The following is a 26,472-nucleotide window of genomic DNA, read 5'->3' as shown; positions in this document are numbered from 1 at the left end:
GGAATCTATAAAAAGCAACTTGAAGTAACAAGTAAGATTGCAGGATATAAAATCAATGTTTTTATATGTTGTAGCAATAAACAACTGAAATCCAAAAAGCAATACCCTTTACAATAACATCAAAAATATGAATTACTTAGAAATAAATGTGACTGAAGATGTATATCTGTACACTGAAAACTATAAGACATTACTGAGTAAAATTAATGAAGAGATATCCCATGTTCATGGGCCAGAAAATTCAAAGGTCTTAAAATGTCAATCCTCTCAAATTAAGCTCTAGATTCAATACAGCCCCAGTCAAAATATCAGCAAGGATTTTGCAGAAATTGACAATCTGATTCTAAAATGTATATAGAAATGCTAAAGACATAAGATATTCAAAACAATTCAGGAAGGAACCATATATTTAATTTCAACTTCTAAAGCTATAATAGTCAAGACAGTGTGAAGCGCTTTATTAAAAGATTAAATGTATACATGGAAAATATATCAACAAAACAGTGGGGAGAACAGAAACAGACTTGCATATAATACAGTCAACTGATTTTCAATAAAAGTACCAAAGCAAATCATTGGTAAAAGAATAATCTTTTCAACAAATGGTTTCTAGAACAACTGAATATCCACATAAAATTTCAATACAAAATAAGTTCAACAAAAAACTTAAATGTAAAATGCAAAATTATAAAAATTAGGAGAAAATGTTAATGACCTAAGTTTGGCAAAAACTGCTTAAATATGACACAAAAAGCAAGAAATATGAAAGACAAAATTAATAAACTGGACTTAACAAAAATTAAAAACATAACCATACAAAGGATACTAATAAGAAAATATAAGAATAGTTTATATGCCCTAAATACAACAAACAAAGATACATTTTTTCTAAGTAATTCTATTTGAAATAACCAAAAACTGGAATAGGTAACTACATAAACAAATTGTGGTATAATCATATCCAGCCAGGTAGGTAAAAAGAAGTTAACTACTCCCCCAGCCGGGTAGCTCACTTGGTTAGAGAAGTATCCCAATATACCAAGGTTGCTGATTCTATCTCAGCTCAGGGCATACAAGAATCAACCGCTGAATGCATGAACAAGTGAAACAACAAAACAATGTTTTTCTCTCTCTTCCCCCTCCGCCCCAAAAATCAATAAATAAAAATTGTTTTTAAAAAGTTAACTACTGAGATATGCCAAAACATAAATAAATCTCAAAAAAAAAAAGTCATGAGAAAGCAAAAGAAACCATAGATAAAAGACTTCACGTGAAACTCAAAACAAATATATGACAAGACAGCGGATCAGTGGTTTCCTGGGAGCTAAGGTTTGCGGGAAGTGGGGGAGGAGGCCTGATCTGGATGAGGAAAAAAGGGAATTTTTAGGGATGACAGAAATGCTCTATATCTTCACTTTGGTGGTGGTTTTGTGGGTGTATACATATACATTTTGTCAAAATGTATACATATATTTAAGTTTTATTATATATAAGCTAAACCTCAATGTTGATTTAAAAAAATAAAGAAGCAACAATAATCTAGGAAATTAGTAATCAGAGGAACAACATGGGGGAGGGAGGACATGCAACCAAAATTCAACATACAATCATGATAAAAATTCTCAATCTAGAAAACAACTTCTTCAACCAAAAAGGGGCATCTACAAAAATGTGCCAGTAATATTATACTTAATGGTGGAAGACTAAATGTTTCCCTAAACAGAAACAAGGTAAGAATGTCCATGTCCACTCTCACTCTGTAACCATGACCACACTTCAATAGAGTCCTCAGTAGAATTCAGCAGTACTCAACTATATTTTGCTGATAAATTTTCTTTTTTTCCCTCTGAATGACCATTTCATTCCTTCCGTTCTATTTTTTCTTCAAATCTCTTAATCCCTATGCCTGGCCCACACTGAGATAAGAGCTTCATCTCATATTTTATTTCTCATGAGGTATATCAATCATACAAACTTTCATCTTCCTACCATTAAATCTCTCAAGAAGAGCGAGACCTTATTCTGACCATCACTCAAAGGAGGCTAAGTTATCTATTAGAGGCCAGCTTAATACTCAGCCAAAACTTGGAGCATAAATACAGGTCTTAACCTAGAAACTCTAGGTAACTGATAATCTTCTACCAACAAATGCTACAATCAAATACACTAATCCTACAACAAAATCCTAAAAGGTCATCCTATCACATATCTGTCATAAAGCCTTTAGTTCTCCATCTTTAGGATTGGTTCTTACCATTAAACATATATCCATATATATGACCAATTATATTTGGTTTCTAACCAACAAATATATTAAATAGGAAAAGTAAAGAAAAACACAAAATACACATAGTATTTGTTCCTTACCTGCTGGTGCCGGGTGCTGGGAAAGGTGTACTGAACAGAGTGGGAAGGATAACGACTTTGTTCTGTGCTGAATGCTCCTTGGTTGGGAGGATAACCTGAACTTGACATTATCAGTAAAGAAGTCCTCACCAGGCTGTGAGATCAAGTCCAACAAACAATCATGTTTCTAGGAAACCACCTAAACAAAATGGGAAAAAATAGAACTGATAAGAACTAAAGCACCAGGTGTACTTCTAATAAATTATAACTATAGCTACATAAATAAAATGACAATTACCAGTAAAAGGTTTCTCTCATGTGTTTACTTAATAGAAGTTATTGACATTTAAAAAATATTAACAGATCTTCCCCTTTACACTGAAAAGAGGTTCTTTAATATATCACAAATATCAGAGGCTATATGAAGTTGTTAACACCTGGGACCTGGCATATTAGCAACTGCTCAGTAATTGTCTGTCTTTCTATAAAAGTTTGAGAAACAAATATTATATATTATAAAAACAAAAATCTATGATTGTAAATTTGTGTTTGTGAAAAAGTCAACTGTTGAAAGGATTCAAGAGTATTTATAAAGTAGGCATTTGTGCAGAGGAAATATTCTCTTTGTTAAATAATTCTGCCCCAAAAATGATTGCCTAAAAAGGCACTCATGGGAAAGTTTTCAAGAAAGAACAAAGTAAGACTATCACTTCAAAGAAGACAACTGTCAGTATTTGCAAAAATTAGAAAAAACTTTTACCTGACACCCTGAACTTGACAGTTTCCCCACATTTACAGATTTTCCTAGCAAAACTGGTAGTGACTTGAGTGTGAGTTTTTTTATATAATCTAATAAAATATTCCAATATTTGATATATCTGCATAACTTAGTAAATCAGTATTTTCCAAATGGCTAATACCAAATGTTACAACACTGTGCATGAATACTTAAAGTATAAGATATTTTACCACAAATAAAGTACATGAGAAACCAATAAATGTTTACTGTGACAGAATATGAAAGATTCATTGATATGGTTTCAGATTCTACACAGCAACTAACTTTTGAAAAAGTACTTATCTGATATAGATGTGGTATCAAAGAATATCCACAATTATCTTAAAAAGCTTTGAAAATACTTCTACCTCTTCCAAAAATATATCTGTGTGAGGTGAGTTTTTCTTCATAAACTTCAATCAAAACAACACATTGCAAGACTGAATGCAGAAGCAGATATGAGAATCAAGCTATCTTCTCTTAAGCTAGATATTAAGGAGGTGTGCTAACAATGCAACTCTTCTCAACAAATTTTGTGGGTTTTTTTTAATTTTGGAAAATAGTTGGTTTCTATTATTTCTAAACAAATAAATATCTTTAAAATTTCCCCCATTTTCACCCTGGCTGGTGTGGCTCAGTGGATTGAATGACAAATGGAGAACTGAAGGGCTGCTGGTTCAATTCCTAGTCAAGGCACATGCCTGCATTACAGGCCAGGTCCCCAGCGGGAGCACTCAAGAGGCAACCACACATTGATGTTTCTCTCCCTCTCTTTCTCCCTCCCTTCTCCTCTCTCTAGAAATAAATAAATAAAATCTTTAAAAAAATAAAATTTCCCCCATTTTAATGTCTAATATGTTACATATCAAACATAAAACCCACACAAAACAAAAGCTCCTGGAGTTCTAAATTTTTAACAGTATAAATGAGTCTTGAGACCAAAATGTTTAATGACCACCAGCCTAGAGAATTAGGTTAGTCTTTAGATTGAGTAGCATAAGGCTCTTACACAGGCCAGTGACACCCAAGTCCATATATGCACACTCCTTCTAGAGAACCTGCCCTAAATTTTTTGTTTTATTTGATTTTGACACCAAGTTTGTACAAATGAACTACTCCACTGGACCAGGGATGTACCAATCAGTTCCCTCTTCAGGAATATGGAATTGAGAACATCAGCTACAAAGAACCAAGTTGCAAAGTAAGAATCAAAATAAACCAAACCATGTGCCACAGAAGTTACAGAGGAAGCAAGAATGCCAATCTAGACAGACTAGAGTAGACATGCACAGAGAAGTGGAGCCAAGAGAACTTGCAAACCCGAGACACTGCAGCAGTTGCCAGGGCTCCTCACTCTTCATTCCAGGGTCAGCCCCACGAGAAGCTGCTGTACTTCTTTCCTAGTCCTTGGATATGTGTTCAACTGCCTACACAGTCTTACAGCAAGTCCTCATTTACTAAATATAAGAAGAATTTTTATTTCTTAGAATTGTAAGATCTCAACTTAAGTCCCAAAATAACCTTGCAAACAGCCCAAGTGTCATTTCCATCACCGGCTATAACTTGGATGAATCCTGAAAACATTATCCTAAGTTAAAAAAAAAAAAAAAAAAAAAGCTGACTTCTGGCCAAGATGGAGGCATAGGTAGACACACTGTGCCTCCTCGCACAACCAAGATAGGGACAACATCAATTTAGAAACAGAGTGACAACCAGAACTGACAGAAAATTTAACTGTATGGAAGTCAGACAACCAAGGAGTTAAAATAGACATGTTCATCCAGACCGGTAGGAGAGGTGGAGTTGGGAAGCCGGGTGGAGAGAGGTCTATCCGCACAAAGAGCATTGGGACCGGGCACATAAGACCGCAGGGCAGACACTGGGTGTGCAAGTGGCGGCTGGCAAACCCCAGCCGAGGGGTGGCAACCAGCAGACCCAGCGAGGCAGTGATTGTGAAGCAAACCACTGTGCACAACCCAGCATCCCAGCACTGGGAAATAGAGCCTTGGCGTACTGATTGAAAACACCGGTGGGAATTGAGGTGCAGGGAAAGACTCCCAGCCTCATAGGAGAGGTTGTTGGAAACACTGACAGGGTGCACAAGCCCACCCACACGGGAATCAGCACCAGAAAGGTCCAGTTTGCTTAGGGGAAGCAGCGGAAGGGAATGAAGTCCACAGAGAGCTGAGCAAGCTCCACTGTTCCCTCTCGGACCCTGTCCCCACATACAGCATCACAACACAGCAACTGGGATGACCAGCCCCAGTGAACACCTAAGGCTCCACCCCTCCTACGTAACAGGCCTGACCAGACCCCCCCGCCCCCCAAAAAAAGAGAGAGACAGAGAAATGGCTCAAACAGAAGGACAAATGAAAGCCTCACAACCAGTACTTTTAAGTGACTGAAAGATAGCCAACCTATCAGATGAACAGTTCAAAGCACTGGTGATCAGGATGCTCACAGAATTGGTTGATTTTGGTCACAAATTACATGAAAAAATGAAGGCTACACTAAGGGAAATGTAGAAAAATGCACAGGGAACCAATAGTGATGGAATGAAAGCTGGGTCTCAAATCAATGGAGTGAACCAGAAGGAAGAAAAAAACAACCACACAGGAAAGAATGAAGAAACAAGAATTCAAAAAAATGAGGAGAGGCTTAGGAACCTCCAGGACATCTTTAAATGTTCCAACATCAGAATTATAGGGGTACCAGAAGGGGAAGAGGAAGAGCAACAAGTGGAAAAGTTATCTGAACAAATAATGAATGAGAACTTCCCCATTCTGGCAAAGGAAATAGACTTCCAGGAAGTCCAGGAAGCTCAGAGTCCCAAAGAAGTTGGACCCAAGGAGGAAGACACCAAAGCACATCATAATTACATTAGCCAAGATTAAAATGAAGGAGAGAATCCTAGAAGCAGCAAGAGATAAGGAGACAGTCACCTACAAAGGAGTTTCCATCAGACTGTCAGCTGACTTCTCAAAAGAGACCTTGCAGGCAAGAAGGGACTGGAAGGAAGTATTCCAACTCATGTAAGGTAAGGACCTATACCCAAGATTGCTCTATCCAGCAAAGCTTTCATTTTCCATTTAGAATGGAAGGGCAAATAAAGTGCTTCTCAGATAAGGTCAAGTTAAAGGAGTTCACTATCACCAAGCCCTTATTATATGAAATGTTAAAGGCACTTATCTAAGAAAAAGAAGATAAAAAACATGTATAGTAAAATGACAGCAAACTCACAATTACTAACAACCACACCTTAAAAAAAAAACTAAGCAAACAAGTAGAACAGAAAGAGATCCCCAGAAATGGAGAACACATGGAGGGTTAGCAACAGGGGGGTGGGAGGACAGAGGGGGAAAAGGTATAGAGAATAAGTAGCATAGATGGCAGGGAGAAAATAGACAGGAGGAGGGCAAGAATAGTATGGGAAATGTAGAAGGTAAAGAACTTATGACACATGGACATGAACTAGAAGGGGGAAATGTGGGTGGGGGAGGGTGTGCAGGGTGGAGGGGGGTATTGGGACAGCTGTAATAGCATAATCAAAATATTTTTTAAAAAGAAAAAGAAAGAAAGCACCAAACTTTGAAAAGTACTTACTGTCTAATTTTTAATTTTAAACTAATAATTGGTAATTGCTACAGCTGTCTTTTGGATCTTCATAAATAAAAATTTATGAAAGAAAAACATAAAAAAAAAGTTGACCATAAATGTACTCATTTTGTATGCTTTCCATATGAAAGTCCAGAATAGTCAAATCTACAGTGATAGAAAGTAGATCAGTGGCTGCTTAGGAGTGGTAGGATGGAGATGAAGGAATGAATAGCAGGTGATAGCTAAAGGGTCTGGGGTTTCTTTTATTTTTTTTATTGTGGTGAAATACACATAACAAAATTTACCACTTTAGCCATTTTGAGTGCACATTTCTGTAGCATTATGTACATTCATATTGTTGTGCAACTATCACCAACATCTATTTCTGGAACTTTTCCATCTTGCCCAATGGAAACTCTAAAAACTAACTCCCTGCTCTCCTTCCCACTGGCAACCACCATTCTACTCTCTGCCTCTATAAATCTGACTATTCCTCATGTAAGTGGAATCATACAGTATTTGTCTCTTTGTAACTAGATTATTTCACTGAGCATGTCTTCAAGGTTTATCCATATATCAAAATTACCTTGCTTTTTAAGGCTAAATAATAGGGTTCCTTTCTGAGGTGGTGAGAATGTTTTAAAATTTACTATAGTAATGTTTCTACATATCTCTGAATATACTAAAAACCATTGTATTAAACATTGTAATTGGATGAACTGTATGGAACACAAATTAATCTCAATAAAGCTGCTTTTTAAAAATTAGCAAGCTAAAACAAACAAAACTATACAAAGCAACCACAAGACTTAAAAATTATTGTGCTGCAGTCTAAGTGAATATATAACATAATAATATCCCCATGTTCATATCTTAAAAACTCTGAAGTCAACATGCATCCTATAATCAATGGCAGTTTATGGTTTAATTAGTAGCATTTTTTCTTTAATCTTAAGAGGTAAATAACATTGTCTTATAAGCAAAGACATCTTTTTGCTGAATTAAAGTATTAAGAGTTTCCATGTCCAATAATTTTGGTTCTGTCCTAAACCTTTCCCTGGAAAGCTCAAAGAACAGAAATTACCATTTGCTTTTCTTCTCTTTGTTTCCTGACCCTTAAAATAAGACAAGAAAATTAAGGACATTAATATCCCCAAAGTGATTTCCAATCTGAAGTCCTTTAAAAGACCAGGTAACAACTGCAGTACTTTGAAAAAAGGCCTAACAGAACCACTGAATTGACCAAAAAATTCTTTTCGATTTTTTCTATAAGATGGCTCTAGTAGCACTCACTTGTCTTCCACTTCATCTGAAACAATTTTGTTACATTGTATTGTGACAGTTGTTACATTGTATTGTCACAGCTATTGTATCAGCACGTATTTTAAAAAACTTATCAAAATTGGTGAGTACATGTATAGCCATTTTAATCTGAAAATGGAAGAAAATATGCAACATTTTTGGCATATTATGCTTTATTATTTCAAGAAAGGTAAAAATGCAACTGAAATGCAAAAAAGATTTGTGCTATGTATAGAGTAGGTGCTGTGTATGATTGATTGAATGTGTCAAAAGTGATTTGTGCTGGAGATTTCTTGCTGGATGATGTTCCACAATTGGGTAGATCAGCTGAAGTTGACAGTCATCAAATTGAAACATTAACTGAGACCAATCAACTTTATAACACATGGGAGACAGCCAATAAACTCAAAATACCTGAATCAAGCATTGAAAATCATTTGTACCAGTTTGATTATGTTAATCACTTTGATATTTGGGTTCCACACATAAGCTAAGCCAAAAAAACAAAACAAAAAACAAAAAAAAAACACACCTTCTTGATGGCATTTCTGCATGCAATTCTCTACTGAAATGTAATAAAAATGGTGTTTTTAAAAACAAATTGTGACAGGCAATGAAAAGTGGATACTTAAGTTGCCATTCACTATAATGTAGAACAGAACAAATTAAGGGGCAAGCAAAATGAACCACTACCAACCACACCAAAGAAGGGTCTTCATCCAAAGATGATTGTTGTGTATATGATGGGATTGGAAGGGAGTCCTCTATTATGAGCTCCTTCCAGAAAACCAAACAATTAATTCTAACAAGTACTCCTCCCAAACACACCAACTGAAAACAGCACTCAATGAAAAGTGTCTGGAATTAGGCAAAAGAAAACTCAAAATCTTCCATTAGGTTAATGCAAGACCACATGTTTCTTTGATGACCAGGCAAAAACTGTTACAGCTTGGCTGGGAAGTTCTGATTCCTCTGCTCTGTTCACCAGACATTTCACCTTTAGATTTCCATTGATTTCAGTATTTACAAAATTCTCTCAATGGAAAGCTTCGATTCTCTAGAAGACTGCAAAAGATACCTGGAACAGTTCTTTGCTCAAAAAGTTTAAAAGCTTAGGAAAGATGGAATTATGAAGTTGCCTGAAAGATGGCAAAGGGTAGAACAAAACAGTGGCTGTACTGTTAAATAAAGTTATCAGTGAAAATGAAAAAATGTCTTTTATTTTTATTTTAAAACTGAAAGAACTTTTTGGCCAACCCAATACACATATAAACGAGGGACAGAGAAGAACATTTTACGTATAACCCAAAAACACATATAAGGTTGGTATCTTTGATTTATTAAATATATACTTTTTTTTCTGTACAGCAAAGACAACTTTAAGTTGCAAACCACAAAACAGAAAAAGTGCAATAGCAAAATTTTGATACAGCAAATACGCATATATGTAGATACATTTTTTCTTACAAATAAATAAGAAAAAATTATCACAACAAATACATAAAACACACACAAGAATATGGGATTAACACGGGAAATAAAACTAATGAAGTCAATCCTATAAATAATCACAGAAAAGTACAATAAAATCACTCCCCAAATTGAGAAATATTAATAAAATAATGTCTACTCTTGTTGAGAGTTTGGTAAAAAGGCACTCTTTTACACACTACTGGTATATAAAATGAGTACAAAATCCTTTTAAATAATGGCAATAGACACCGTAAGCCTTGAAAATATGCATATCCTCTACAACAGCAATTCCACTTCTAGAAATTCATTTGATTATCCAATACAGAGATACCCAAAGATGAATGCCTGAGGCTGTTTCTCAAGGAATTGTCCTAAACACACAGTATATGAGCTTAGAAAATTGTCTCTTAAAAAGTTTAGCTAAAGGGAAATTTTATTTAGAGTATGACACAAAAAGTCTATATAAGAACATTTGGTTTTACAAATATATAATTTGTATATACCATTAGGATTCAATTTTTCACATGTCTGTCACATCTTCACAAGAGTTTAAGACCAAAAATAGAAACATCATATATTCCACAAATATTTATTGAATGGTACATACCACTATGTATAAACACTGTAACACTTTTATAAACACTAGCACAGAATGGTAACCAAGTCATCTTATTGTGAGATGACATAGAAAACAAAATTCATGAAATAGTATGAAGTGCTATAACTAAAACAGAATCAGAGAGGAGGGGGAAGAGAGACATTTCTGATGGGGTGATTGTAGAAGGTCAATCTCAACGAGGATGACCGGATGACCTGATGCTCTGACTTCTTGAAACAGACCCAACTTAAAACTACTGTCCCAGTGCAATTAATTATGCTCCATTTCCTTCTCAAAACTGTCCCAGTTCTAAGATGACTTTTGAGTCAATCTTGAAAGATGACCCAGCTGACCTGGAAGATAACAGCACTTTCTGAAGGAATACAGAAGCCCCAGGGCAAAGCAAGAAGCCTAAAGAGAGGGTGGCAGGGGGCAAGGCCTGAGAATTGGGGGGGCCGGGGAGGGGGGGAAGAGTGATGGAAGGGATTTTTGCTGGTGTATATTCAGAAATTAAAATATCTCATTGTGTTCTGAATATAATCCTTTTCTATCTTTATGTTACAAATACAGTAGGTCCTCAATTTAAGTCATTTCCATTTAATATCATTCTATTATAATGTTGATGAGATGTCATAATCTTGTTTATTTCAATTAGCCTATGGTAAAATTGGTTTCCTTATACATCTCACTTAAAGTCACAGAACCTACTGAGGAACTCAGGTGAGGACTCAATATATTTTCTTCCAGAATTCATAACTTGTTTCATCTTTCTGTAGACCTTCTCCACCCCAAATTTTAAAAATATTCTTCTACATTCTCCTCTTACACTTCTTAAAGTTTTGTATTTTTAATATTTAGCTCCTTAAACACCTAAATATTTTTTCTAAATACTGAAGTAGAAGTCTACCTATATTTTGATAGGTAATTATCTTAACAAACTCTTATTGAACATGTCTGCCGTTCCACACTGTTCTGAAATGCCATCACTATTACAACCCAGCAATTTTACTATGTACCCTACAGAAACTCACATACTTACATACAAAAGGATACTTATTGCAGCAATGCAAAAGGCAAATTTGAACACAACCTAAATTCCATAATATAGTATATTCATATGATAAAATACTACACAGCAATTATAATGAAAAACAACTAGAGCTATGTTTCAAAACATGTAAACCTCAAAAAAACTAAAACTGAGGAAAAACAATTTACACAGTGATACTAGCATGTAATACTAGAAAATAATACCATTTATTTTTATATATGCACATAACAAAAGTATAAAAATATCAGATATATATCTACTTTAGGATAATAATTACAACTAAGGAAGGAAAAAGATCTAGGAAGGGGATACAATTTTAAATACTTTCATTTTTTAGTTAAGTTCTTTTTATAATTTTTATTTACTGATTTGAGAGAGAGGGAAAAAGAGAGACATGAATTCATTGTCCCGCTTATTTATGTATTCATTGGTTGATTCTTTTAAGTGTTCTGACTGAGGATCAAACTGCAACCTTGGTGTATTGGGAAAACATTCTCACCAACTGAGATACCCAGCCAAAGCCAACACTTCATTTCTTTTCTTTTTAAGGTTTTATTTATTTACTTTTAGAGAGGGGGGGAAGGGAGGGAGAGAGAAACATGGATGTGTGAAACATGGATTGGTTGCCTCTCACATACCCCCAACCGGGAACCTGGCCTGCAACCCAGGCATGTGCCCTGACCAAGAATCAAACCTATGACCTCTGGGATTTCAGGACACCTAACCCACTGAGCCACACCAGTCAGGGCCAATACTTTATTTCTTGAAACAGCGGGTGAATCAAGTACAATAAAATACTATTTTCTTAAACACAGAAAGTAGATGCATGGACATTTATTATGTTACTCTATGCATGTTTCTATGGGTCTGAAACAGTTCATAAAGAAAAAGAAAAGTCATCTTTATTATAAAGTAAATTTCCATATGTCCATGATTCTAAATTCACTAATTTGACTGCCCCTTGCCAATGCCACACTTTTTAAGTTACTATATAACATTATGAAACTTTTATATCTGATAGGACAAGTTTCCCCTCACTGTGCTTAGTTGTTGCTGCTACTTTTCACAGCCTTCAGAGTGCTCTTTTAGCATTTTTCCTCTTTCACATGAATATGAGAGTCAGCTTGTCAGGCCCCATAAAAAAACTATGGATGAGATCATATAAATATTGAATGCATAGACTAACTAAAGGGAGAACAGATAACTTTATACTACTGAGCATTCTCATCCTAAAACATAATTATGTATCTTTATGTTTTAAGATGGGAAATAAAGTGTGTGTGTACAATTAAGATGGGAATATTTTACATACACGAGGTGGAACCAAAAAAAAAAAGGAATTATCCTCTGGAGGGAAGGTCCTTGTAGTACAGGCCTCCCCCCACTAGGTGAGTGTTCTAAGAACCCATCTGTATCAGTGTTCCAGCTGGTGTTGTTGTGAGAGGCTGTTTGGCTTCAGTGAATTTTTTTTTCAAGACTCTTTTAACACATTTGCCCATTTTATGATGGGTGATTTACTAGTACACTTGCCCGCACTGTGCTGAGTGTTCAGCATTTCTTGACCGAAAACAGCGCATGACCCCTGTGCCCCACCCTCCCTATTCACTCAATCTTACCCTGAGTGACTTTTTTTTATTTCTCTGATGGAAAAAGTCCTAAAAGGGAAACATTTTGCTGATGTCAAAAAAGTGAAACAAAACAGACTAAAAGTCACTAAAGAGACAAAAAAGCACTAAAAGGCATCAAAATCCACGAGTTCAAAACCTGTTTTGAGCAGTGTAAAAGCATCTCAATAGGTGTATTGCATCAAATGGAGAGTACTTTGAAGATGACTTAAGTTTAAACATGTATGAATAAATACACAATCTTTTATAAATAAATTCTGGTTTTATATCCCCTACATATATGAAGACTATTATATACAATGGAAAATGTGTAGGAGATATAATTCTGTTAATTATATATAAAATATGTGAAGTTACCATAAGAAATATTATGTACATGCACACACACGTGCATATATACTCATAACAGAAATTATTTATATACAGGGTGAGGAAAAAGTAGGTTTGCAGTTATAAGTACACAAAACAGTTTCTTCTTGTATCATTATTTATTATTTATTATTTTTCATACAAATTTTAAACCTACTTTTGCCATACCCTGAGTAATAAAAATTACATATAACTATATATAAATATGTATGTATACATATGAAAATTCACATTCATTTAATAATTTATATAATTTAGTAAAGTTTTAGTTTTGTTTCCATTATTTTAAGGAATTTGGGAGTACAGCAAATTAAAAAAAATTCAGTGTGCCAACTTAATCCAATTTTCTCCAATTTTAATCAACAAATTCTTTATGAACTAGGTTTAGAATATAAAATTTTCTAGAGAACCAAAATTCAATATAACCTTAAAACAAAACAGTCCTGGTTGGAGCATCATCCCATAAACCGAAAGGTTGTGGGTTCAATGATCAGTCAGGGTACATGCCTAGGTTTGATTCCTAGTCGGGGTGCATACAAGAGGCAATGTTTCTCTCTCACACCCGGGTTTCTCTCCCTCTCTCTTTCTTTCTTGCCCTATGAAATCAGTGAGCATGTCTTCAGGTGAGGATTTAAAAAAAAAAGAAGACTTTTAAAATTTTATGTGGTCCTTTGTAACATATGAGTGTTTTAAATAAACACACCATCCTTACTAGTTACTTCATTTTTTCTGTTGGAAGAGAACATTATCAGGGGATGAGTTAGAAGACAGAACAAGCTATCTCCCCAGACTGTTTCCTGCCTGCTTCCTTCTCAAGGTATAGAAGTTAGAAAAACTAAGAATTGGGAGGTTTTGAGGTTACCCAACTAACACTGATTTTACAGATCAGGAAATGAAACACAAAGAAATTCTATTTCTCCAATTTCACAAAGCTGTCAATGGCAAAAATGGGAGAGGCTAATGTTTTCTGTGCAGTTTTTCAGTAAATAATGAACTACTCTGAGAAGCTGAGACGTTCAGTGGGACTGCACATTAAAACCAACTGGGCAGCTTTCCCCTTATACACACCTGCACTCGCTCCAGGTAGAAGGGGAAATGCCAGCACACAGAGTTGATAGTTTGTTTCATTTTGGTTTTAGGATTTAAGAGTTTTCGAAAAGTACTGTATGATATAAAGAGAAAAATCTTCTCCCCCTTCAGCTACCCAGTTGTCCTCCCAGAAGGCAAGCAAAAGTTACTACTTTCTAGAGTATCCTTTTAGAAAGTCTCCTTCCCCTACATAAATGGTAGCATAGAAGATACATACTGTTCTATATCCTGCTTTTATTACTTAGCAATATATCTTAACAATCATTCTCATGAGTCCACAAAAACCATTTTTCTCTTTCCACTGCTGTAAAGTATTTCCCTGTATGAATGTTCACAAATAGTTTATGAAAGTTTTCCAAGTAATTCTGATTTGGACTGGTAAGAAAGGCTTTCGTGATCTATCTCTGAACTTGCAACCCAATTCACACATGCCAAGTAAATAAAAGCTATAAAAGGAATGGAGAAGCAAAAGGAAAGATAATAGCTCAAGGTCATCAACATTTTTTTCCAACATTGGCCTACATGACAAGAAATCCATGTAGTATGGTGGTGTTTGTGGGGTCTTTTTAAATATTCAGAAATGTTGAGTCCTGAGTTCAACATCTGCATTCAATGTCACTCAAATATGACTCACACGATTTGCCCATGTTTCCCTTTTGTCAGTAATCCTTTAAGTTGTCCTAGTTTTGTGATTTTAGTGAGCTTAACTTGAATTTTTTTCCAAAATAAAATAAAGTCAGATACTATCCGCTCAACACAGGTTGCAATAAAACATCAGTGAAATCAGAGATTAGCCCTTATTGGTATACAAATTTACCAGTCAAAGCAGATACTACCCCTGATCACAAGAGCTACACTTGGAGACCACTATGACCTTCCTCAAACCTTCAGCATGATACATATAATAACAGTTCAGACCTTTTGTTTTTAAATAGGGCTCTCCCCTCAACCATGTACATGGAAGCCAAATGCATTAATGTTGATAAAAAGGAGAAATATTCTGACTCAGTGAGAATGGAGAACCTAGACTCTATCATTTTCTGTCTCTCTGCCCAGTTCTGCCTTCCACCCTACCTCCAGCTCTGGTGCACCAAGACACCTCCACAGAACACTTTATGGTTTAGAAACAATTGAAATTAAAAAAAATCCATTTTAAAATTAAGGCTGCAGGGAAAGAGAACACCTCAAATGGCATTTCAAATTTTAAGTTCTTTGTGCCAGTTAACTCAGGGTTAGGTGCATGCCTAATTCATGAAATGTAAAAATTCTGTGAAATTTTTAAGTAACCTGGTCAAAGTTAGCTCTTTCTTTCACCATGTTCGAAATTTGAACTGTTCTAGCTATTTCTGGGCCATACAGTTCTTTCCAGGCTACTTTGTAGCATTTTGAGAGTTTTGTGCATCATCTTCCACTTGAACCTTTTCGGGGAGGGATCTTGGAGGAGTTTCAAGCTGTGACTAGACTTCCAACGGACTCACCAAAAAGGTTAATCCAACCTTGACTTTGAAGTCTTCTCAGATGCTCGTTCTCAAGCTGTTTCAGAAGTACTAGAAAAGACCCTTGGTAACTTGACTCTCAACCCAAGTACCAAATTCCCCTCCCTTCTACCAGGATGTTCACCCCAACAGCAGGGCAGAGGAAAGAACCTTCAGGGGCTTGGACTGGGGCTGGATCAAGGCACACTCTGCAGGAGACAGGGAGTATGAACATTGGCAACTGCTTGGAAAGAAAGGATGTTACAGGTTATTAGATACTGCAGTACCCTGTCTCTATTTCAAAAAGATCCACAGGAAACGTGAGATTAAATCAAAAGTCAGCAAACTCAGATGTAGCTATCATTACTGCCTATTTCATGGATATTTCTCTGGTAATATTAACATAAAGAATACTTAAGATATTATGCCCTAGCTGGTGTGGCTCAGTGGATTGAGTGTCAGCTTGAGAACCATGAGTTCCCTGGTTCAATTCCCAGTCAGGGCATGCTCCTGGGTTGCTGGCTGGGTCCCTGGTTGGGGAAGTAAGCAACCACACATCGATGTTCCTCTCCCTTCCCCTCTCTCTAAAAATAAATAAATAAATAAAAATTTTAAAGAGAATAATTAAGACATTTACCCATAAACTTTACTTTTGTACTTTTTTTTTACCTTGCTGGTAATTTCAGGGTCATTAGGACAGACCATATACCAATATTTTGATAATCTATGACAGCAGTTCTGTGATGTCTTATTTTTTGCATCTCTTTCTTGAAAGTCTGTCTTGATGCCAGTAACTTATAAAAAATCTGTAGCTTTCATTTGAACGACTTCAATATACTTCAGTTCTACTTTCTTATTTGACCCAAAGAAGCACTAATAGATCTTGAGTGTTGTTGGTGTATTTTAGAAGCCTGAAGTCAGTACAACGAAACCCAATATCAAGAATTAGCCCTGACCAGCATGGCTTAGTGGGTTGGACATCATCCCTCAAACTGAAAGGTCACTGGTCTGATTCCTGGTCAGGGAACATGGCTGGGTTGCAGGCCAGATCCCCGGGTGTTTTTCTCATACATCGATGTTTCTCTCCCTTCCTCCCTCCCTTCCCTTCTGAAAATAAATAAATCTCAAAAAAAAAAAAAAAAAAAGAATTAGGAGCAAGTGCCCTGGCCAATGTGGCTCAGTTGGTTGGAGCATCATCCCATAAACCAAAAGGTTGCAAGTTTGATCCCAAGTCAGAATGCTTATGAGAGGCAATTAATTGATGTTTCTCCCTCTCTTTCCCTCCCCTTCCACTCTCTAAAATCAATACACATACTTTTCAAAAAATAAGTATAATCAAGTAACTTGTACAAGAGGAATGTAAGAAAGAAAGCACTGGGTGGTTTGGCCAGAGACTAATTTAGCACAGGGTACATTAATTAGAATCTCTGGTTTTGAAAAATTTGAATTATAACAGAATTTTCTGATGTGCTATTTCAATTTTCAGTAGCAAAAAATACATGTGTAAAGGACCTTATTAAAATTTGATGCACATTTGGGTATATAAAAAAAACCTGGTCAAGGTCTTTTGTGCAACCTCCTCGTATCATAAACATATATAATCATATTTTAGAATGGAAATAATATGCTAAAGTTAAATGTCTTTGTTATAAGTGACAAGAGCATATTTTATCTGAATTTTAGAGATTAACTCAGAACTAACCTCCTATATTTTACAAACAGGCAACAAAACATAGTAAAATGAAACTGCTGTACTTAAATTCCTTTTGCATCTTCCCACATTGAAGTACAGTAGTTCCCCCCAACCCCCAGCCATTGGTTTCACTCACTCATGGTCAACCACAGCACAAAAATATTCAATGGAAAATTCCAGAAGTAAAAAATTCATAATTTTTAAATCTCCCACCATCCTGCCCTGACATAAATCATTCCTTTGTCCAACATACCTATCCTGTATATGTTACCCGCACATTAGTCACTTAGTAGTTATCTCAGTTATCATATGAACTGTAGCAGTATCATGGTACTTGTGTTCAAGTAACACTTATTTTATTATACTTAATAATGGCTCAAGGCACAAGAGTAGTGATGCTGGCAATTTGGATATACCAAATTAAGTAAACTGGTTCCTTTAAGTGAAAAGGTATGTATGTATAGTAAAAAAAAAAAAACCAGTATATAAATGGATCACTAGTATACATGGTTTTAGGCATCCGTTGAGGGTCTTGGTACATAATCCTGAGGCAGGTGAGTAAGAATTCCCTGGCAAATGGAAGGAGGAAACTGAGACAAATGACTGAACAAATGGATGGAAGAGCTCAGCAATTAACAGCCAGCTGACAAATCACAAGACTACCCTCACTAACCAAAGACACCTAAGAGCAGGTGGTTTAAACCTATCCCCACTAACCAAAGATATCTAAGAACAGATAGTTTAAATCACCTTAGTCAAGGAGATAGATAACACACACAATAAAAAATAAACCCACAATGAAAGCTAAACTAATCCAAGATAAAAGTAAAACTAACCAGAAAATAACCTCATACCCCACTATAAGCTCATTTTAATATGTCAATATACTACACAACATATTCAGAAATAGGACTATTCTGTTGGGATCCTCCCCTGGGACTGCCCCTAGAAGTCCCACCTATAGAAAACATGAATGGATAACCCCTCAGGACAAAGGATGCCTGCACACTCCCTTTGTTAAGCACACCCTCACCCCGCTTTCCTCAGGCGTGTACATCACTTCTTCTATCCCAAGCTTGAAGGGTCCCAACAAGACCTGCACCCAGGGGAACAACAGGCAATGGCAGCTCATTCCAGGCTTATCCCCTGATTGTGTCTCCAGGGGCCCTTCCTTTGCCTTACTGTCTCAAACTTTAATAAATTTACTCTCACTTTCACATGGAATGTATCTTGAAATTTTCCCTGCCCGGGTCAGGAACCTAGAGGTCACCTGACACACAAAAGTTTTCAGACTGTGCAGGCACAGGGCCAGCTCCTGGCATGGAAGTAGTCTGGTAACATCCCCTGCAGATAAGGAGGGACTACTGTAATAAAGATACACACACAAATTTACTCAATAGGAAACGTATCTTGCAATAAAATTTCAAAAACAATCATAAAAAAAAAGAATCCAATCTCTTCTCACCAGGAATTCCTGGCTTTTGGCCTAGAACCTTTGCATAACTAAAATGTACTTGGATAGATTTTCAAGGTGGCCTAAGCTACCTTGGGAAAAGAAAACTAAAAATGTACTTCACTGTGGTAGGACTGCAGATGCCTCTTTTGATGAGCAAGAATGAACCCACTGATGTTCACACAAAAGTGAAGCCCACAGTTCACCAAAGCAGAAAAAGAACCCTACAAAATATACAATTTAATTTTCTTTTAGATGATCAAATTATAAAACCTTTTGATACAAAAGTATGGAATAGGGGAATGGCCTCTATAACATTACAGATGCCAAAATATTAGTTACTAAACTGAGGCAAATCAGGTCTCACTAATTCTCACAGAGAAGCCCAGCTCTCGTCCAACTCCAAAGTTACATTAGGAAAGGAGAAGCTAAAAAAATCATATGCACCCCTATGTTCACTGCAGCATTGTTTATAATAGCAAAAATATGGAAGTACCCTAAGTGTCCTCTGACAGACAATTGGACAAAGAAAATGTAGTACATATAGACAATGGAATATTACTCGGCCAATGGAATATTACTCTTTTTTATTACTATTAAAAAAAAAAGAACAAAATCTTGCCATTTTCAATATAGATGTAGAGGGTATTATGCTATGTGAAATAAAATAGAGAAAGACAAATACCACATGATTTCAACTATATGTGGAATCAAACAAACAGAAACAAACTGAGATACATAGAACATTTTGATAGTTGTCACACAGGAGGGGACTTGAAGGGTGGGTGAAAAAGGAAAAGGGACTGAGTAGTACAAATTGCCATTTATAAAAACAATCATGGGGCCTATTCTCTCTGGCTGCTTGAAGATGATCCACCGCTATGAAGGACACAGTAACTGTAGAGACCAGGAAGTTCATGACCAACAGACTACTTCATTGGAAATAAATGGTTATCAATATCACTCACCCTGAAAAGACAACAATACCTAAGACAGAAATTCAGGGAAAACTAGCCAAAATGTGTAAGACTACAACCGATGTCTTTTTTTTAATCCTCACCCAAGGATATGTTTATTGATTTTAGAGAAAGGAGTGAGGGAAGAAAAGAAACATTGATGTGAAAGAGAAGCATTGAAAGGAGTGGAGAGAAGGAGAAAGAGAAAAAGAGACATCAATGTGAAAGAGAATCTTTAATCTGCTGCCTCCTGTAAGCCCCCTGACTGAGGATCAAACCCACAACCTAGGCTGATGTAATTTTTGTGTTTGAATTCAGAACCCATTTTGGTAGTAGCAAGACAACTAGGTTTGGCATGATTTATTATTCCTTGGATTATCCAAAGAAAAATGAACCCGCACCTAGACTTGCAAGATGTGGCCTGTATGATGATGACCTCAAGAAAGGAATACAAGACGAAAATTAAGAAAATTAGAGAGCTGCAAATGCCTATGGTGGTGCTGACAAAAAGTGAGCTAGCAATTGGACAACAGAAGGAATAAAGATTCTTCAGTGACTTTATCTGTGGTTATTGTGCAAATTTCTCATAAAAGGATTAATAAACTAAGAACTTCAAAAATATCATGAGGATGTAGCCCTGGCTGGTGTGGCTCAGTGGATTGAGCACCTGACTGTGAACCAAAGGGTTGCTGGTTCAATTCCCAGGCAGGACACATGCCTGGGTTGAAGGCCAGTCCCCAGTAGGGGATGCTTAAGAAGCAATCACACATTGATGTTTCTCTCCCTTCTTTCCCCTCTCTAAAAATAAATAAAATCTTTTTAAAAAGTCATGAGGAGGTAAAGTACAACATAAGGGGTATAGTTAATGATATTATAATAACTGTATGCTGTCAGATGGGTACTACACTTACCAAGGGGATCATCTCGTAAGTCATATAAGTATCTAATCACTATGTTGTATACCTGAAACTAATATTGTACATCAACTGTAATTGAAAAATAAAAAATAAAGTTTTAATTTAAAAAAAATAGGAATTGATTTCCAGCCGAGATGGAGGCCGTAGGTAGACACACTGTGCCTCCTCGCACAACCAAAATAAGGACAACAACAATTTAGAAACAAAATAACAACCAGAACTGACAGAAAACTGAACTGTATGGAAGTCCGGCAACCAAGGAGTTAAAATAGACACATTCGTCCAGACCAGTAGGAGGGGTGGAGTCCAGCGGCAGGGCAGAGAGGGATTGAGGCAAAAAAAGCTGTGGCACCGGGCACGCAAGGAAGCTGATGACAAACCCCAGGTTTGAAAGACAGCAGCTGGTGGACCCTGGGTGCACAGGTGGTGGCTGGCAGACCCCGGGTGCAGGCTGGCAACAGGCAGAACCAGCAAGGTGGCAGATTGTGAAGCAAGGCACTGTGCACAAGGTGGCTGGCTAACCAAGCAGTCCCACATTCGCACACAGATAAACCAGGCAAAACTGGGGTTCAAGACAAACCGTGCAACCCAGGGTCCCAGCACTGGGAAATAAAGCCTCAAAACACCAATTGAAAACACATGTGGGGGTTGAGGTGCCGGGACAGACTCCCAACCTCACAGAAGAGTTTGTTGGAGAGACCCACAGGGTCCTAGAACATACACAAGCCCACCCACATGAGAATCAGCACCAGAAGGGCCCAGTTTGCTTGGGGGAAGCGGTGGAAGGGACTGAAATCCAACAGAGAGAGGAGCAGGCACCACTGTTCCCTCTCGGAGCCCGCCCCCATATACAGCATCACAACCCAGCAACCAGGTAGACCAGCCCGGGTGAATACCTAAGGCTCCACCCTTCCTACGTAATAGGTATGACAATTCCAAAAAAAAAAAAAAAAAAAGAAGGCCCAAACGGAAGAACACATCAAAGCCCCAGAAATAATACAACTAAGTGATGAAGAGATCGCCAACCTATCAGATACACAGTTCAAAGCACTGGTGATCAGTATGCTCACAGAATTGATTGAATTTGGTCACAAATTAGATGAAAAAATGAAGGCTACACTAAGTGAAATGAAGAAAAATGCACAGGGAACCAATAGTGATGGGAAGGAAACTGGGACTCAAATCAATGGAGTGGACCAGAAGGAAGAAAGAAACAACCACACAGGAAAGAATGAAGAAACAAGAACTCAAAAAAATGAGGAGAGACTTAGGAACCTCCAGGACATCTTTAAAAGTTCCAACTTCAGAATTATAGGGGTACCAGAAGGGGAAGAGGAAGAGCAGCAAGTGGAAAAGTTATCTGAACAAATAATGAATGAGAACTTCCCCAGTCTGGCAAAGGAAATAGACTTCCAGGAAGTCCAGGAAGCTCAGAGAGTCCCAAAGAAGTTGGACCCAAGGAGGAACACACCAAGGCACATCATAATTACATTAGCCAAGATTAAAATGAAGGAGAGGATCCTAGAAGCAGCAAGAGATAAGGAGACAGTCACCTACAAAGGAGTTCCCATCAGACTGTCAGCTGATTTCTCAAAAGAGACCTTGCAAGCAAGAAGGGGCTAGAAGGAAGTAGTCCAACTCATGAAAGGCAAAGACCTATATCCAAGATTGCTCTATTCAGCAAAGCTTTCATTGACAATGGAAGGGCAGATACAGTGTTTCCCAGATAAGGTCAAGTTAAAGGAGTTCACCATCACCAAGCCCTTATTATATGAAATGTTAAAGGCACTTATCTAAGAAAAAGAGGATAAAAAACACGTACAGTAAAATGACAGCAAACTCACAATTATTAAAACAAAACAAAAGCAAACTAAGCAAACAAGTAGAACAGGAACAGAACCACAGAAATGGAGATCACATGGAGGTTAGCAACAGGGGAATGGAAGGAGGAGAGAAGGGGAAAAGGTATAGAGAATAAGTAGCATAGATGGTAGGGAGAAAATAGACAGGGGGAGGGCAAGAATAGTATGGAAAATGTAGAAGGTAAAGAACTTATGACACAAGGACATGAACTAAAGGAGGGGGATGTGGGTGGGAGAGGGTGTGCAGGGTGGAGGAGAAGGAAGGGGGAAAATAGGACAACTGTAATAGCATAATCAATAAAATATATCTAAAAAATAAAATAAAATAAAATAAAAAATAAAATAAAATAAAATAAAATAAAATCTGATCTCCTTAGTCTGTCTCAGAGACCAGCCCCCAGAATAGAGAGAGACTAGAAATCATTAAGTGAATTCTGTAATTTGTACGCGATCAGAGTGGTGCTAAACTAGAATAAAATTTCTCCTATGAAATAAACTAAAGCATTCTCCCCTTTAAAAAAAAAAAAAGAGCTCCTCTGGGGAAATGACATTAACAAGGTATTTTACCTGTAGCCTCTTTTCACATTACGATAACCCACTTATAAAACAGATAAATGGAAGCTAAGGAAAAGGCCTTTTAGGTTAAAGTATCCTACATCAATAAAGTATCATAATTGAAAGAAGCACATTATTAAGGGCATAATTATATAATTAATGTAAGAATACAGGCATTCAATAAATAATTCATGAATTTCTTAAAAAATCCTGCTTTATCCCTACATAAAATGAAAAAGAACAAGTTTCTCAAGACAGCAATAGACAACACACAACTGAGAACTTGAGGGTATAGCTGCACTATACTGAACTAATTCTCTGAGTTGGGCAATATTCACCCCTTCAACTATAAGAATATATTCATATTTTTTTCCAATGGCAAAATGGACAACTAATAGCTAATTCTCTCCTCCATTAACACAAAAAATAACAGTGTATTGAAATCAAAAAAACTTGAACTTTGGATGCTTGGCCAGAATTAACAGAGAGGACATTAGCTAAGGAGAATAATAATGTTACCATAATACTAACAGCTCGACCATGCATGAGCTCACCTAAAACACTAGTTCCATTATTTTCCCTAATTAAGGCTTTAAAAAAGCTAAGTAACTTCCCCTAGGTAATATTTTTAAAAATCATAAACAGTTATGTCAATGATCATGTTCTGCTGCCTCCCCTTTGATCCACTAACAGAGACAGACTGCTAAAAGTTATGAAGCAAAATAAAACAAAATTAATAAACAGCCTCTATTTCCAAGTGCATACCAAAATAGAGAAAAGCAATTAAAATAACATTTATTGAATTATATACAAAAAGTAAAACCACTAGACACCTGTGAGGTGCTCATATGGCCTCCCTAACACCTAACAGTGCCTAATTCAAATAATACCCATTCCAACTACTAGTCCTCTTCTTCCTTTCACATCCCACCCTACCCTCAAGCTTCTCATGCTTCTCCATCTCAACTATCCCTTCTACATCTCTTGATGCAAGAAACTCCTAACTGGACTTCCCACTTCAATACTTTCTCCATTCAAAAATCAAAATGTTCTTTTTAAACCATAAGTCAGAACATGTCACTCTCCAGGGTTTATCATGCAACTTCAAATAAAATCCCAACAGTCACTATGGCCCACAAGGCCCCACCTGATCTGGCCTGTGTTCTCTCCCAATTGTTCAGTAGGTTCCAAGAACAGAAGCTTCCTTACAGCTCCTTCACCTTGAGGGGTCAGAGGAAGAAGGCTTTCTAGCTTCAGGCCTTTGTCCTTCTTTACTCTAGGTATTTCCAGCTTATTCAAGTGGCTGACTCCTCAAACTTAGGTCTCAGTTCAAATGTCATCTCAGAAAAGCCTTTCCCAACCACACTATAAGGTGGGCTCCCACCAGTTACTCTCAATCACATCACCTTTTTTTGTTCCTTTACAGATTAATCATAATCTAATGAATCAGTTTGTTTTACTTGATTATATGTACTGTCTTCCCCCACAAAATGTAAACTCCTTATTTGAATACTACTATATTTGTTGAACAAAAAAAAGTAAAAAAACTTATTTAAAGATTTATTTAATTAACGTTTGAAAACCTACTGAGAAAAGAAGTCTATTTGAACAAAAGGACAGGAAGTCCATAAAGGTGTCAATTTTCCCAAAATTAACCTTTCTTTAAGTTCAATATTCCCAATTAATAGTCAGTATTCCCCATAAATATCTCAGCAAGATTTCCTTTCAAACTTCACAGAATGATTCTAAAATTTATCCAAAAGAATACATATAACAGAATTGTCAAAAGCTGAAAAAGAAAAACAAAACATAACAGAGTCATGAACAGGTGACTAACTATATCAGTATTACAATTATAAAACAAAAATAATTTTTAAAACATGATAATATACAACAAAAGATTAAGAGAACATAACAGTTTCAAACACATTTGTAATAAATGATAAAAAGTTGCCAATCTAAAGGATTATTCACTAAATGGTACTGACAACTTCTGGCTATTTGATGGAAAAAAACATGCATATATATCCCTCACAAAATATATCTTTACCTCATTTCTTACATCAGAAATAAATTCCAGATAGATCAAAAGAATGGAAATTAAAAAAAGATGCTAACCAGTCACCCAATAAATTCAATAAAAGCTAGGAAAAGATGAAAAAAAATCATAAAAATATTAAATTGAAATCTTAGGACTTCGTTTTAAAAATACAAAAAGGTGTATGTTCAAAAGTCTTTCTCTCACTCATGTGCCTCAGTCTCTCAGTTCTCCTTCCTACAACAACTAATGTTAACAGTTTCTTGGTTTTCATTTTAAAAACATCCTATGATATTCCAATGTATGTATACATGATTTTTCCTCTTTAAAATAAGCAGTAGCATACTCCACATAATATTCTTCACTTTGTATTTTCAATTTAATAGATTGGTAAATATTAAATTTTACAGTAAGAAAGGTCTTTATAAAATAGAGTATGAAAACCAGAAGCCATATATAGACTGAAAACAGCCAGCATTTCTTGATTATTTACTTATTATGTGACAGCTACTGTGCTAAATGCTGTTTACATCATCTCCATTCTACAAATAAGGAAATTAAGGCTTAGAGAGGTTAAGTAATGTGCCCAAAGTCACACAGACAGCACAGGACTGGGTTGGTATCTCTGGCTATAATAATACTACAAAAAAAATAGCTGTAGGGGGGAACATGCATACAGATGAAAAAAGTAAATGTTCTAGTATGTAAAGAACTCTTCAAATCAATCTGAAAAGACCAATAACTTCATAAAAATAACCAAACAAAAGCATGCCATTTATAAAGGAAATACAACCACCCCCCGCATTTAAAAATGTTAAACATCAAAAGTGATTGATTTTTAAAAAAGTGATTGATAAAAAGCCAATTAGAATCACTTTTTTTCTACTTCTTAAATTGTCAAAATGTTTTAATTTGTAATATCTGGTGTTGGCCAGGGTTTAGGGCATAGAAATATACTTGTATCAAAATCAAATTTACATCATGTATACAACAGAAACTCCACTTTAGGAATCTATCCTATAAAGCTGTTTCTACAATTATACAAAATAAACACACACACAAATACTTCACTACAGCTTTGTTTTTCTGACAAAACAAAACATTAGTGGCCATAAACTGATTAAACAAATTACAGTATTTTCATAAGTGGAATACTATGTAGCTATTACTGATAGAAATAGCTCTAAATATAACAACAAGAACAGTAGAATACAAAAGAACAGTATAGTATAATCCCATAATACAGAAAATTACCTACATACACAGAAAAAATCTGAAAGAATGTGTAACACTTA

At 36.2% G+C, this 26,472-nt stretch overlaps 1 protein-coding gene across 1 annotated transcript in view; it reads right to left on the bottom strand.

Moving 5' to 3' along the window:
* Nucleotides 1-26,472, bottom strand: part of NCOR1 (nuclear receptor corepressor 1) — a 195,159-nt gene that overhangs the window by 161,251 nt on the left and 7,436 nt on the right. Inside the window, 1 exon segment of the mRNA XM_036032941.1 lies at nt 2,368-2,545. Within this exon segment, the coding sequence (XP_035888834.1) occupies nt 2,368-2,475 (108 nt within the window). The 5' untranslated portion in view covers nt 2,476-2,545.

The sequence above is a fragment of the Phyllostomus discolor genome, chromosome 8, assembly GCF_004126475.2.
Source record: "Phyllostomus discolor isolate MPI-MPIP mPhyDis1 chromosome 8, mPhyDis1.pri.v3, whole genome shotgun sequence".
Classification (NCBI taxonomy): Eukaryota; Metazoa; Chordata; class Mammalia; order Chiroptera; family Phyllostomidae; genus Phyllostomus; species Phyllostomus discolor.
The sequence above is the reverse complement of the archived record's forward strand: the minus strand, read 5'-3'. Positions and strand labels throughout refer to the sequence as shown.